This window comes from Etheostoma cragini, chromosome 1 (assembly GCF_013103735.1).
Source record: "Etheostoma cragini isolate CJK2018 chromosome 1, CSU_Ecrag_1.0, whole genome shotgun sequence".
Classification (NCBI taxonomy): Eukaryota; Metazoa; Chordata; class Actinopteri; order Perciformes; family Percidae; genus Etheostoma; species Etheostoma cragini.
Window position 1 is genome coordinate 18,106,141 of NC_048407.1, and position 13,378 is coordinate 18,119,518.

The window sequence follows — 13,378 nt, forward strand, 5'->3', positions numbered from 1 at the left end:
ACTTATCTCCATCCTCTCCTCATAACTCTGTACCACTGGTGGATATTCAAGACTCCTTTCAACAGTACACTGTGCTACGGAATTACGTGCAAATTGTCAGCTTAGAAAAATAATACAGCACAGAAACAATTAAAACATTGTAGAAAAAGTTGCAATATTTAGCTATATACATGTAAATAGTTGTGCAGAGCCTGTACAGTGATAAACATAAATATACAGAGTCTAAAAAAATGAAAAATATCTACCGTTGCCAGCATATTGTGATGTACTTTATAAATACAGTTTAGTATAAATACGTAGTTGTGAGTGTGTGTGTGTGTGTGTGTGTGTGTGTGTGTGTGGGTGTGTATATATATATATATATATATATTAGTATTCATATTTAACATGAAAAAAAAGGTGCAGTCAGAACAGATACTAAGGTGCATTAAAACCGATAAGGATGTACATGAATAGTAGTCAGATTATTTGGTCTGTTTTGGTGTGTTTCATTGTTCAACAGTCTGACAGCAGTAGGGAATATGTTGTTTTTGAACCTTACAGTCCTTGGTCTCCTGCCAGAGGGGGGGGGTGGGAAACCAGTCTGTGGCCAGGGTGAGTGGGGTCTTTGATGATGCTCTTTACATTGGACATGGATCCTTTCTGGGCCAGCTCCTGAATGGTCGACAGAGTAGTCCCAATATTCCACTCAACACCTTTCTCTCTGTTGCGTTACAGTTCCCAAAACAGAGAGAAATGTTTCTGGTTATAACACTTTCAATGATGCCCCTGTAGAAACTGGTCAGTATGGACGGACTGAGGTGGGCCGTTTTCAACCGCCGCATTAAGTGCAGACGCTGGTGTGCCTTTTTGATGAGGGAGGAGGTGTGCAGGTCCCAGGACAGGTTCAGCCACGTGAACCACCAGGAACTTTGTGTGTTTTACAATCTCTACAACAGTCCCATTGCTGTGGATCGGGGCGTGCACGGGCTGAATTCTCCTGAAGTAAACCACCATCTCCTTGGTTTTCTTGAAGTTCAGGGCAAAGTTGTTTGTCCTGCACCAGTCTGCAAAAAGTCTCACCTCCTCCTACATGCCCTCTCATCTCCATCCTGGATAAGACCACGTACTTTAAGATGGGATTGGTGCTGGACTTTGCACAACAGTCATGAGTCATCATTATGAAGAGAAGAGGGCTGAGAACACATCCCTGCGGGGAGCCAGTGCTCAGTGAGATGGTGGTGGATGTGTTGTGGATATGTGTGGGATTTGCATCTGGAGCTGGTTGCTATGGTGAAAAATCATAGCATAAAATGGAGAAGTGGTGTCAAGATTTTTTTCAGAAATTAGATTGTGTGTGCGTGTGCACGAATGTGTATGCGTGTGGAGGGTACAATTATGTATCTCCCATCGATGACCAGACTGTAAGTGTGAACACACGCAGTTTTATCTCCTGCTGTCCCTTCATTACTTGGGAGAGAATGAACATCATACATCATACGGGTCAGATTTTAATTGTTCTGCTGCTCTATGTTAAATACTTTGACTATTTCTGTAACCGTAAGAAGCACAAGAAATTTCATGAATATGGAGACCTCAATCATTCAACAAATAAAAAATATTAATAATAACACACTAGCAGTAAATACTCATATGATTTTTTTACAAAGTAACAACACTTGTTAATCTTGTTAATAAAGACAAACAGGTGGGAGGTAGTTATGATTGGCTGTCCGTTCAGTTAGACCAAAGCAACATCAAGTCACATAACTGAATTTGTCCTGTTTTTCTTTTTTAATGTCTTATTCATCTATGTAGAACTGCACACTTAGAATCAATACGGCCAAAGCATAACTGGCACTGTTTGTTAGAAACATTGACAAAAAGAACTCCATGGAGTGACCATTGCTCCGTTGTAGCACTTTCTAAGGTACGCCAGCATATCTGGGTTAAACCAGGTAAGGAGGGGCCTCGACACAAATGACCAGAAATAATGTTTGAAGTTGGGGACTGAAAGGCCACCATCGTCTTTCCTCCTCTGTAGAGTAGACATCTTAAGTCTCTTCTGCTTGCCTTTAGATACATTTAGATACTGATTTTAGTTTATAGCAGTAATCAGCAGGAGGGTAGAGAGGCAGCGTAGAGCTCACAAAATGCATCCTGGGTAAAACAGTAATGTTAACCACTGAGATATGGCTTGAATCAACATGGGGAGACCCATCCATTTTTTAATGTCTTTCAAATATTGTTTAGAGCAGCAGAATAGTTATATTTAATAATCTAGTTTAAGCAAGGGTAAACCTCAATGCCTGCACATTTAAACTGCTTAACAATGATGATGTTGGCAGAGATACAGTGACTTGCAAAAGTATTCGGCCCCCTTGAACTTTTCAACCTTTTGACACATTTCAGGCTTCAAACATAAAGATATAAAATGTTTATTTTTTGTTAAGAATCACCAACAAGTGCGACACAATTGTGAAGTGGAACAAAATCTATTGGATGTTTTAAACTTTTTTAGCAAATAAAAAACTGAAAAGTGGTGCGTGCAAAATTATTCGGCCCCCTGGCGTTAATACTTTGTAGAGCCACCTTTTGCTGCGATTACAGCTGCAAGTCGCTTGAGGTATGTCTCTATCAGTTTTGCACATTGAGAGACTGAAATTCTTGCCCATTCTTCCTTGCAAAACAGCTCAAGCTCAGTGAGGTTGGATGGAGAGCGTTTGTTAACAGCAGTTTTCAGTTCTTTCCACAGATTCTAGATTGAATTCAGGTCTGGACTTTGACTTGGCCATTCTAACACCTGGATATGTTTATTTGTGAACCATTCCTTTGTAGATTTTGCTGTATGTTTGGGATCATTGTCTTGTTGGAAGATAAATCTCCGTCCCAGTTTCAAGTATTTTGCAGACTCTAACAGGTTTTCATCCAGAACGGTCCTGTATGTGGCTGCATCCATCTTCCCCTCAATTTTAACCATCTTCCCTGTCCCTGCTGAAGAAAAGCTGGCCCAAACCATGATGCTGCCACCACCATGTTTGACAGTGGGGATGGAGTGTTGAGGGTGATGAGCTGTGTTGCTTTTACGCCAAACATATCGTGTTGCATTGTGTGTGGGAAAGAGCCAATTGTTAAGTAAGTAAATATCTCCCACAGCTATTACCATCAAGGCATTTGGTTTTTATCCACTAAAAATCCTGTGTCTGTAGATTTGTGATTGACTGTCACTGACTTTCATTTTCAACATGACACATTTCACTGCACTCTAAATGTAAAGCCATCTTTGTAAGTGTGAGTAAAATATTTACCATTTACAACACTAACATGAAAAATAAAAGACTGGGACTGGCACAGCAGCAGCAGCAGTGTTCAGCAACTATGTTTCCATACCATTCAGTGCTGTTAGTTACTGTTAAGATGTGTGTTTCCAATAACTGAATTCCCCTCCCTCACACAGAAAGTGTGAAGCTGTCATCATAGGGTTTTTGAAGCTGGAAATGCAAAGCTTGTGCTATTGTACAGCACCTCCATGTGTCCATAAGTGATCACTACATATTTCTGTCACTGTTCAACGAGTCCCCCTGTTGGTCAAGAAAAGATAACCACTGCCATGATGTTACTTTACATTACATGCACATGCACGTCTGATGTTGATTAATCACAGCTATGGTGACTGAAAGAAATGGTAATTGGTTTATGTGTGTGCATGTATGTTCTTTCTTGAAACAGATATTATGGTAGCCGGTGAGCTTTTAAATAATAATTAGTCTCCACTGTTGCCATGGTCACAGGAGCTAACTGGCAGAGGAGCATGTATCAGAGGAAGCAACGTAACACACAGAGAGAGACATCAGCCACTGCATTCTTGCAAAAATGCTGATTTAGGATGCATGGGCTGCACACATTCACACCACAGCACTCCTTCCATCTCTCTGTGTGTGTCCATGGAATTAAAAACAGTCATTAACACTACCCTCTCAGAGTCACAGTGACATGGTCAGCTTAATTTTTCATGGCAAGGTATTTCAATTGAACATGACTTCATAGTGAACAAGCTGTAGCCGTGTCATTTTGGTATCGTATGGCTCACAATTTCCTGCTTTTATCTACAGTAATTTGCTCATGTGATTCATAGTCTGTAATTACCGTGAGGTTTCCAAACCAGAGGTGATGGCCGCGAGTGTGTGGCACTGCAAAAACTCACTGCAGAACAAAAGTTAAAAAGGAGGAAGATAAGGATGAGCAGAAACAGCTTAGAAACAGTGAGTCACATGCACATCATTCTCTAAAGATAGATGCAGAAATCACACACTGTAGAGCACCTGACAAGATACTGTCATTTAACATCTCTGCCTCTGCTGCCCTTCTGTCAGCATGGTGTGAGTTAATGTGTGTGTGTGTGTGTCAGTCTGTATGGGATGTAATTCGTATCCTCTGTGTAAAGCAAAGATGGGTCATTAACCTACAAAAGGACAAATTATGCCTTGATTTTTTTCACTTTTCATGGTCTGTCAATGCCCACACAGCGTGATGAAAATGGATTGTATGAGAAAGGACTGTGACAGTTTTGCAATGTACTATAAATACTTAAATATGCACAATGAGCCAAAAGGTGTAAACTGGTCTTAAATACAGTGTGACATAAGTAGTACTTCCTTTAATCTTGAGAATACTATTAACATGTACAAATATAATATAGCATGAAAACCCTAGACCTAAAATAGACAGCTTCCTTGGGAAATATATAACAATGAATACATTAACTGTATGTGAACATCAAATATCTTTAACTTGCCATAAAAAGCTTTACTCTTACCTGTGAGCTGTCAGTGTGGAGAGAAGAAATGCTCAAATTCTTGGATGAATAATGCAGATAACATGATATGACACAATATGCACTCCAAATAATGTTAGAAACCGTTTAGATTAACAAAACCAAATGCTACATTTCACAGTTCACAGCTGAGGAAAGTTTGATTCAACTATAATTCTATAACAAAACCAGGGAGTATACTGGAAAATTACATTGTGAGTTTAGGGCATAATTTGGTCATCTAGAAATGTAAACACATCTGTATATACAGAGGGGGAAATGTGGGTGATGACTCATGAGTCCGCATTGGGTTTTGTGCCTCTAATTATGCTAAGCTGTGTATCTTTGTCTGTTGCCCCTGGAAACAAGTAGTTTCCAAATGAAAACCCTGCCGTAAACATGAGTTTATCAAAGCAAAAGTCATATTGTCTTTGTTCAGGTTGTCACACTGGGGAATGATTCAGCTCTCTGGCTGTTCTTACATCTATTAGTGTTTATGTAATGCTTAGCGAATACCTTTTTAAATGTGTGTCTATTTCTGTTGGTGAGCTGCAGCGTACAACTACCTGTTTATCAGTGCAGTTTTTGGCTTTTGCTGCAAGAGATTTCAAGACTTTGTCACTTGTTTACTATAACGACATATTAGTGGAATATCATCCAATCTGGAGTAAATCTTTAAGACTGTTAAAGGGAAGATAAATTAGTTCTGAATTAAATTGTCAGTGTTATCTTTAGAGATTAGATTATTTCACTGCAAACTACTGTATAATGTACAAAAAGATCCAGTTCAACTTTTCAGAATGGGGGTAAACACATGCAGAAAATTTCTAAAATACAAATGTGTATGGCTGGCTTCTAATGACCACGCAGCATTTTACAAGTGGCCGTAGTAATAGAGATACAGCTCAGCTACGGAAAGGAGGGTTCAGGGGAACTTTGGTGTATTGAAGCAGTCCATCTGGTTGGCTCACTGGGACACTGTTTCATCCAGCGTGACATTTTCTAATCCAAATCATGTTTTATGCATGCCCTCTGTTGGGCACTGAGAGATGAATTACAGGGATTTCTGTTGATACAAGGACTGTGTGTGTGTGTGTGTGTGTGTGTGTGTTTCACACCCACCTGCTGATTTGTTGGCATAGACGCAGTCTCATGTGCTATAGAAGACTAGCAAGTGGTTCCTGGAAATGCAACTGAATTATACCTTTTCCACAATTTTTGTTACCAGCAAGAGGGAATCAATAGAAAGCACACATTAGATTTAATCAATACTGGACAATCCAATATGCTCATTTACTTTTCCTTCTTTTGCATGCATAAATTCAAACAGTCTCTCCCTCTTTGTCTCTGAAGCTGTGAGATTTACCTTTCACTCACACTCACAGACACAAAGTATCTCTGTTTCTCTCTCTCTCTCTCTCTCTCTCTCTCTCTCTTGCTCAATCTCCTGCTCTCTAAATCTTTAGAGATTTACAACTTCCCTTAAAATAAAGATGCCTCTGTTTATGCCACACATTAACCTTCAAAGGCTGGCCTCCTGGTTTTAGCCACCCACCATCGCTCTGAAATGGAATTATTTGAAAATTTGTATGAGTAAAATTTTCGAGGTCTCCATGATGATATCATCAGCTAAATGGAACGTCAGACTGCTGCTCATTCAAAGAAGGCCTAAGGGGATTGTTTCTGGCTGACAGTGGGAACACACCTAGTCCATACTGTATGTATGATCCGCTTTTGCTATGTTGTATCTCATGAGGTTAATTCAGGTGGGCTTTATTCTATAAAATATTAACCAGTAAGGTAACCTGGCATTCAAGAATGAATCAAACAATCAAATCTTATTTGACTATGACTGAGATTTGAAAATGGTTTATCAGACTCTGTGAAGTAGTTTTAATATGCATGTTTTGAAAAGGCTTGAAAGCATTTGTAACTGCATCACCTGTTTACTTAATGTTTCTGTCCACTATCCTGAGTAGAACGAGGTGACAAGCATGCTTTCCCTTTCTAGTGTATATTTTTATTGTTTATAAGAAAGGTTTTCCAGTATATGCACTAATCAAAATCAATTTGTGTTAGGCAGTGTTCCTATCATGATCCTGTCAAAAGAAGGGGAGGAAGAGACCTATTTTCTGTGATAATGTTACGTAAGGATGTTCATACTAAATGTGGCCAAAGCTTTAAATAAGATTTTTAAAAGAAATCCCTGTGAGCCGAAACCTCAGATTACACGCTGTTCTGAACGCTCTTCTTAAAAAAAAGAAATCTACTCTCGGCTATGACATAATTCTAATGCAGTGGTTACGGTACATACACTGCTATATTTAGCAACATGCCAACCCCAGGTAAACCTGTATCTTGGTTTCAGATGTTAATTTCTCCACAATTTTGGATCACATTCCTGCAGGAACAGGTCAGTTGGCTTTTCTATCGCAACATGGCACATGTCCTGCATGCCTGCTACATTATTAAGGCTGTTTGCTTTGCAGCTAAGTTCCGGTCAGTCTTACTTGCAGACATGCAGACACAAGCCAGAGATCCATTTATTACGTCAGTGTGGGCCTTCTGTACCAGGACAATTATTATAAATACTAATACTGCTGGCCCTTTGTTACCAGCAACAAAATGCCTCTGGGTAAACGCTGTACAAATTCTGGACCGGGAAATTGTAATTTTTTAAGAGGATCTCATCCTTTGCTGTTTAATGGAAGGAGAATGTACTTTTGGCTCCACAAAATGAATGAAGTTAGCCTCTCTCCCACTACAAAGTCCTCCTTTCAGCATCAAAAACTAACTAGCTCCGGCATACAGTGATAATAGAAGGATTGATGATGCAAGTTGTTTTTCTTCAGATTATTGTCATGCTTTAGATACTCATCACACAAATTGCATTTTGGGATGAATTACAAAACCCTCAAAATAGCATGCGTCTCCTGAGACGTGAGACACAACACCCTCTTTCTTTTATAGTCTGTCTCAGTTTGATGGGGAAGACCAGGGTTTGTCTGTCAGTTGCAGTAACAGAGCTGTGTAGGAGGGACATCTGACTTTACTGCCCAGTTCAGCACAACTGTTCTAAGTGCTTTACCACACACACACAACATGCCTCTCAGTAATTTAATAAAGTAATATTTTACTCTTCTTTTTACAGAGCAGAATGACAAACTTCTTTAGTACATAACTTATCAGTGTAGAATACAGTTATTTACCAAAGAATTGTCTATTATATTCTCAATGCTAGTCCTCCGTCTTATTGAAACATCCCTGGTGGTCTGTGACATGGTGGAAGAAACACTGTGAGGGATTGATCTGTTTGGAATTTTATGAAATCTGATTTTTTTTATCGTTCCGTCAACAGGTTGTTTCTGTTCGAGTCAAAATAAAACACCTTTGTGACTCAACATTTTTTAAAGGTCATACAACTGGAGAATGCAATCAATGTTTCATTATGTTTTTAGAAAAGCAGTGGCAGTAGGCCTTGATGCTGTCAGTTCTATAGAAGAATAAAATCAATTTATATATATATATATATATATATATATATATATATATATATTTCTTTGTAGGCTTTCACTGCCATTCATCTTCCCCCTGGTTTACTTTGGCACTCCAAACCACTAAACTATGTGATGTGAGATGTTTTTAAGGCATACAATAAATAATTAAGGCAAGATGCTTGGAAGCCCTTACTTGTGACTCGACTATTTGAATAGCTTACATAAATGACATTTTATGCAATGCTGAATGTTACATTACAGCTTTAGAGGCACAATGTCTGATGAGCACATATGAGTTCTGACCTTGGGAGAACGAACAAGGTACTGTAAGCATCAACACATTACACATTTTGTGTTTGTGTGTCTGTACCCTTCAGTGCATGTGCATATTACAATGTGCATATTTCAATTTCAGCATTTTGGTGCATTGAACGTTAAATCCATGTAAATATATAATGGTAATTGGTGCAACACATGGACAATGAAATGCAAATAAATGATTTAGTTTAAGGCTGTTTTGCAGGGAGTCTGTAGATAGGGAGATGCTTTCTTACGTACCCAGAAGCAATATACTACCCAGAAGCAGTATATTCCCCCCTCCAAATAATTGTCAGGATTGTTTCAGATGATTTCGCATTCTTGAAATCAGCTCACGCGTTGGATCACACTTAAAAGATCATTTTTGTTGAAGTTGACCTGAATCGACTCCTTGTGAAGCTGTTTTGTCACAAGGAAGCCGCTAGGTTTAACTGTCTATAGATGGACTCCTGAATAACCCTGGGAACACAGTGAGTGATGTGTGTTTGTGTGGTGACAGTGAAGGGCGGCAGACGGAGGGCGGAAGCAGATGTGTGTGAGAGAGGATCAGAGCTGTGGCACTATCACAGGGTGCCTTTGTCTGGCTGTGGAGAGTGTTGAATTAAAGGCTGTTAACACTAGTCTGCACAGTCATATGCTAATGCCTCTTACTCTGGGAGAATAAATAAATTATGGTCCAGAAAACACATCTGAGTCCCTGCTTTACATGCCTCATGCAGCACAAATAGTGTGCAAGAGAGAAATGGAGAGTGTCAGAAAGAGAGAGTGTAGTAGAGAGGGAGGGGTACAGAAATAGCGTAGAAGGAACATCAAAGAGCCAAGACAAAAGGGACTTTCTTTAACATTTTTAGCTTAAGGCTTTGCACTGGATGCTGCTGTATGTGATGCTTTACGAGAAATAATAAGCGATAGATTGGGTAGAGAAGCACAGAGCGAGATTTGGATTGAGAGGATGGAAGCGAGGTGGGGGAGAATGATTTAAAGGGAAAGAAACGGAGGGAGATTTAGATAGAGCCCAGTGAGAGCGAGGGAAGAGAGCCAGCACAGAGCAGCAGAGGAGGTGGATGGGAGAAGAGGAGAGGCATTGACTGGAAACGTACACATGGAAGAGAAGAAAACGCTTATTTCATGTGCTCGCTGTGCACGACTAAGAAGTGCGGCTGTCTGTCTGGATTGATAGTCATTTGCTTCCCCCCGGCTAGAGGACATACGAAGAGCACAGGCAGGCTGGGGAATACAGGGCTGTGTCCAGAGGATGAACAGGACGATGTGGGCTCTTGGGCTGTGATCGCTGTCCTCAGACCCCGTAGCCCACTGCACTGGATCTGTTGCAGGCCGTTAGCCTCGCAGTTAGGCAGCAGCGGTCAGAGTGATTGATACAGAATGAGCTCCAAGCACTACTCCGACTGGATTCCCTACAGGTACTGTACCACATGCCTGAGAACACAGGAGAAAGGGCATAGTGTTCATCTTTTTAAGCAGTGTGTTTGTGTCTGTGTATCTGAGCGGGTGTTCAGTCATGTGAGTGTCTGAAGGAGATCAGACTGATATAGGTTTTACAATGTAGATTGAGACAGGTGCCGTTGTACTGGCACAAAAAGCAAACAATGCAGATGGACACTGGATTTGTAATGGATAATACTCTTCTTTTTACTAATTTGACCATGTTTAGTGGAAAATGTTTCTTGTATTTAGACTGATGTACCACAGTACCACAATCAATTTTCTGGGTAAATCCCATAATTTCTGCTGCATAACCTATTGAGGTCTGAATTTGGTTCAATGGCAGGAGAAAAGTCTCTTTTCTTACACTCTAATATTGTTCATGTGCAAAATTGCAGATGATTTAGTGACTATTCAGAAATTGTGCTGTTTTATTAGATTCAAAAGAGTTGAATTGAAATGTCCTTATAAATGTAGGATGTCAAATCACAGTTATAGAGTACATAGTTTCACTTCGTTGTTTAACAGAGGAAGTTCCTGCTTTTTTGTGTGAATGTGTGTGTTTTGTGCGATGCATGAAAAACTGATATGTTGCTTGATGCTAGGAATAAAATCCTACCATATGTAACAAAGTAGTTTTTGTAAATAACAATAAATGTGAGCATTTGTGAGCCTTCATTATTTTGCTGTAAATCCCACATGTGCTTTCATTCAATTCAATTCAATTCAATTTTATTTATAGTATCAATTCATAACAAGAGTTATCTCAAGACACTATACAGATAGACCACACTCCAGAATTTACAAGGACCCAACAGTTCTAGTAGTCTTCTCCAGAGCAAGCAACAGTGCGACGGTGCAACAGTGGCGAGGAAAAACTTCCTTTTAGGCAGAAACCTCGGTCAGACCCAGGCTCTTAGTAGGCGGTGTCATCATTGCAGTACTAACGCTGCTGGCTCTATCCTCTGATTGAATACCCATTGTCATGGTTTCCCTACTTACTTTGATGCTAGTGGCTCACGGTTGCCATAAGTTACGGTGAATTTCAGAATGAAGAATTAACAAGGTCAATACAAAAGCATTTTATGAAGCCATTAAACCAACAGAAATGTATTGTATTGTTCATGACTGATGAAGAAGGGGGAAGAACAAACTGTATTTATTGGGTCATTCTACATTTTGGCCTTCTCAGCCCATCACTTTTTGTTCTAGAAAAAATGGGGGACAGCAACATAACATCAACAAGAAATTTACCATTCTCTGTGTCCAAAATTATCTTTTGAGTATGCCATTTGAGTGTCAGTGAGAGGGCTGTGACAGAGAGATTGGTGGTTTCTCAATGAACAGTTTTTTGTTATCAAGTGACGCTGCAATACTCTGTGCAGAGTGGAAGGAGAAAGCTGCACTGTGTGGCTCTCTCATCTCGTTAGAGATATACTGTGCAAATGGACAAATGAAAGGAAAAAAAGCCCACAAATATACACACAAAGAAACGTCTCTGTAGGGAGAAAATTCAACAGCTTAGCATTTCAGTGCTGGAAGACTTGTGCAAGTCTGTTCTTCTGTTCTTCTCTGATGTGGGGACCCAGTGGAGGAAGGCAGAAATTGTAAGCTCTTGACAAAATAAATGCTGAAATTGTTATATAGTCCAAAAAGGCATTTACAATTATTTCACATTACTTTTTCTGAATATCTTATCTTAAGGCGTTTTAATGCCATGATCTATATTTGTTTTTCAATTAGCTTTATTATTGACTTTACTGACAAGGTCAGTTTGGATTGTTGCAATGCTCATCAGATTCCTTTTCTCAAAATCAAATTTAATGCATTGCACCATGCACATGAAAATTAAACATGCCTTTGTGTGCATATTGGATTGTCTTCATTGTTGCTAGGTGTTGCTGCTGAACCATTAGCCAGTGACATTCACACATATTAAACCTTGTAAAGTATATGAAACTATTATAAAGTGTGAAGAGGAGTCAAATCCGGTAACCCAAATTTGCTTGTTAATTAAAAATCCACTATTTACTTGTCCTAATCAAAAAAAGTTGTTAATGTTTTAATGTTGAAGAGGATTCAATTTACATCTATAATGCTAATTTGATAAGAAGAGATCAAAATCATTCCTGAATTTCACAGCATCAGCCTGTTGTCTTGAACTTGTTAGGTACAGTCAGAGGTACAAGTGAAATTACCTATCTGAAAAATTACTAAGTAATAAGCAGTTTATTTAAAATGTATTTTAAGTCAAATTTACTTAGTTACATTAAACAAACTGTAAAACGGGACAGGGGAACTCTCCCATGTAGTGAAAATAGGACAAAGGGTCATAAATCCCAAACTGTTTTGTTCTTTAATTAAAGAAAAATCTATAGAAATGTTGCATTCTGAATTAGATTGCCAGGAAACATGTTGTTTTGCTAATTGGCAATTTGCTATTAGTCATGAAAATTTTGTCTGAAGTACCAATTTACAAATACTTACCAAAACATGCTACTGCAGATTAGACGTCAAGTTACTGCCAGTTCAATCACCTTTGGCAGACACATCTGGCATTGCATGATTATACTATTGGCCTCTTATATTTAAATAAAAAACAATCTTTTAAATGTAGCCAAGTGGCCAAGAATTCAATGTTTTAGATTTGCATTTCTACTGAAACTTTGCTCGCCTGATCCACGTCCATCTCGTTCTCAATCTCCTACAGTAAGACTTGGTGCCTGGTAGGCAGCCTAGATGCGGATTTGTCACTGTAGTGGATCTGGGCGCGATTTTCTTTAAGTCCTTTTGGTTTTTGTTCATCAAAGTTTTTTTTTTACTCAGTAACGGTTGTAATTTGCAATGTTGCAAAATACCCTTGTAACGTAATCAAGTACATTTTAAATTACCAATTTTAAAAACTACTTGAAAAATACAAAATACACAACAAAACAACTCAATACAGAAACCTGAGTAAATATATTTTGTTGCTTTCCATCTCAGGGTACAGTTTACTGTAAATATAGTGCTTGTGTAACAGCAAAAGAAAAATCTGAATTTAAAATGTTGGATATTCAAATGGTTGTCCAATGGTTGTTTATACAGTACATACGTGTATAAATACATTTTTATTAAAAATGGGAAAAAGAATAGAGGCCAAAAAAGTATAATGAATCAGAATATTTTCCTTCAAACATTCTAACAACCACATTGTTCAAAGACTTCAGAATAGAGCCTAATTTAGATGCTCAGTTTTGATTGATGAAGGCTTTGCACATTTAGATCCAATAAGGTAACCTATTTTTTTAATACATTTAGAAATTACAAACAGTGACAAACCATTACA

General features: G+C 38.8%; 1 protein-coding gene across 3 annotated transcripts in view; it reads left to right on the top strand.

Moving 5' to 3' along the window:
* tub (TUB bipartite transcription factor) overlaps positions 1-13,378 on the top strand; it is a 43,779-nt gene that overhangs the window by 12,230 nt on the left and 18,171 nt on the right. Inside the window, exon 1 of one of the 3 annotated variants that reach the window (XM_034882961.1) lies at positions 9,381-10,028. The exons of the other annotated variants lie outside the window; for them this stretch is intronic. Within the exon in view, the coding sequence (XP_034738852.1) occupies positions 9,991-10,028 (38 nt within the window). The 5' untranslated portion in view covers positions 9,381-9,990. Of the gene's footprint in view, positions 1-9,380; positions 10,029-13,378 lie in introns of those variants that run through there. 3 annotated transcript variants of the gene reach the window in all.